The sequence below is a fragment of the Marmota marmota genome, unplaced genomic scaffold (assembly GCF_001458135.2).
Source record: "Marmota marmota marmota unplaced genomic scaffold, marMar, whole genome shotgun sequence".
In the NCBI taxonomy this organism is placed as follows: Eukaryota; Metazoa; Chordata; class Mammalia; order Rodentia; family Sciuridae; genus Marmota; species Marmota marmota.
The window spans coordinates 18,141,660-18,143,437 of NW_026000174.1; the positions used below are offsets into that span (position 1 = coordinate 18,141,660).

Consider the following 1,778-nt stretch of genomic DNA (forward strand, 5'->3'; position numbering starts at 1 on the left):
GGGAAGGGCTGGATGGAGCAACTCAGGACTCACTAATTAACAGCTTATAGCTTCCTGTAGGGAGGGGCAATTGCTGGGACAGGTTACCTTAGCAGCAGATTAAGGTGGGGGTAGGTTTTTGATTAGGGTGAAAGAAGGGCTCTGAAGGAATTAACATTTCAATCCCTCAGGGACTGTCTCCAACTTCCTGGACTCACTCAAAATTGGCCTCCTTGATCCAGCCTGACCTACCTAGGCTGACTGCCTGTCTAATTCTGGCTTCACCAGTAGCAGCCTCTGTTATGACAACCAAAAATCTCTTTGGAGTTTGAGAATTTCCCTGCAGTGAACATTTCTCTTTCTCCCGTGGAGAAACACTGTTAATCTATCACCCTCTCCCCAGTGGCCTGAAGATCCACAGGTTCTTTGGCCCAGAAACTTCTTCCCTGTTCCTCTTCCTGTATGCCCCAAGAATTTCACTTTCGTTTCTCAGCCAGCTTTTGGGAGGGACTACTTGCAGCTGAGCAGCTTGTGGTGAGTGAATCCTGCCCTGGCTTTTCTCCACCACTTTAACCAGGAGTTGAGATTTCCCTGCTGGGGCCTGAAGGTGTGTGGGGAGGCTTGAGGGGGCAGAGGGTGGGAGACCCTGGGAGGAAAGTAACAAGTGAAGTCAGTCGGGGGAGTTTAATTCCTGCTCAGAGACTGGTCTGCTCTGAAGGGAGTGCAGACAGTCTTAACTGCCTTGAAAGAGAGTGATGAGGAGGCCGAGGTCTTGTTTATTTCCTAGAGGAGTGCTTGTTTCTCCAGGCCAAGTCCATCCCTGTTAAACAGCCTTCCTGTTCTGTAGGTTTGATTTTTCTACCTCAGGAGGGAAAATGGAATCTCCTTGGCCTCTGTTTTTCAAAGAGAGAAACAGAAGGCTTCTTCATTTGTGTTCCACTCTACCTCCTCAGAGGAGAGGGGTCCCTGTATTTCAGGGACCCTGGATTTGTGAAAGCCCAAGCTCCTGAGGTGAACTTGTTAGCAGCAGATAGAACACAGCCCATGGCAGATGGAATGTCGCTTTTCACCTGCCTCCTGGCAACCACAGAGAGGCTTTGGCTTCCTGTCCTGTCCCTAGCCCTTGGCCTACCCCAGGACAGCTGGTTAGATGACCTGACTGCTGTCTGCTTCTTTGTCCCCTTTTAGTTTGTGTCCTGGAGCTCCAGTCGCTTGTTTTTCTCTGTATACACTTGATTACTTTGATGTTTTGTTTCAGTGCTGGGGAAAGAATCCAGGGCTTCCGGCAAGTGCTCCGCCCCTGAGCTGCATTACTAGCCCTTTCTATTTTTCCTCTTGAGACAGGGTCTTGCAAGGTTGCCCAGGCTGGCCTTCAACTTGGGACCCTCCTGCCTCAGTAGCTGGGTCTTCAGGTGTGTGCCTCTTCACCTGACTTGCTTACTCTTACTTCAGAAGTGCATGTAATCCTCTATCCTCCCCTGCCTTGGAAATTGTTCATCATTCTTTCTCTTGTGCACACCTATTCTGGGAAAAGAGTTATAATCGGAAGAGAGTCCCAAGGGGTTCTCAGAGAGAGAAGGAAACTGCTCAGGACCAGTGGGGTCTTTGGTATAATTGATAGAAAAGAATTTCAGCAGGTGTCACTAGAGGCACAGATATTTATTTAGGCTAGGAAGGGGTAGGTATTCAAGGGGAAATGTGGGTACTCTTCAGCCCAACAATTCCATCTTACATATTTATTACCTCCTGAAATGTTATAAAATACAAATATGTATAAGATCTGTCTCTTATACACATCT

At 48.1% G+C, this 1,778-nt stretch overlaps 1 protein-coding gene across 7 annotated transcripts in view; it reads left to right on the plus strand.

Moving 5' to 3' along the window:
* The first annotated feature begins 363 nt into the window (after window positions 1–363).
* Window positions 364–1,778, plus strand: part of Trim34 (tripartite motif containing 34) — a 21,635-nt gene continuing 20,220 nt past the window's right edge. For 3 of the 7 annotated variants that reach the window (XM_048788190.1, XM_048788191.1, XM_015477543.2), the window contains exon 1: window positions 364–513. In XM_048788190.1, coding sequence (XP_048644147.1) covers window positions 442–513 — 72 coding nt within the window. In that variant the 5' untranslated portion in view covers window positions 364–441. Of the gene's footprint in view, window positions 587–1,243; window positions 1,392–1,778 lie in introns of those variants that run through there. The other 4 variants (XR_001502587.2, XR_007342291.1, XM_048788192.1 and 1 more) reach the window with 3 other exon arrangements.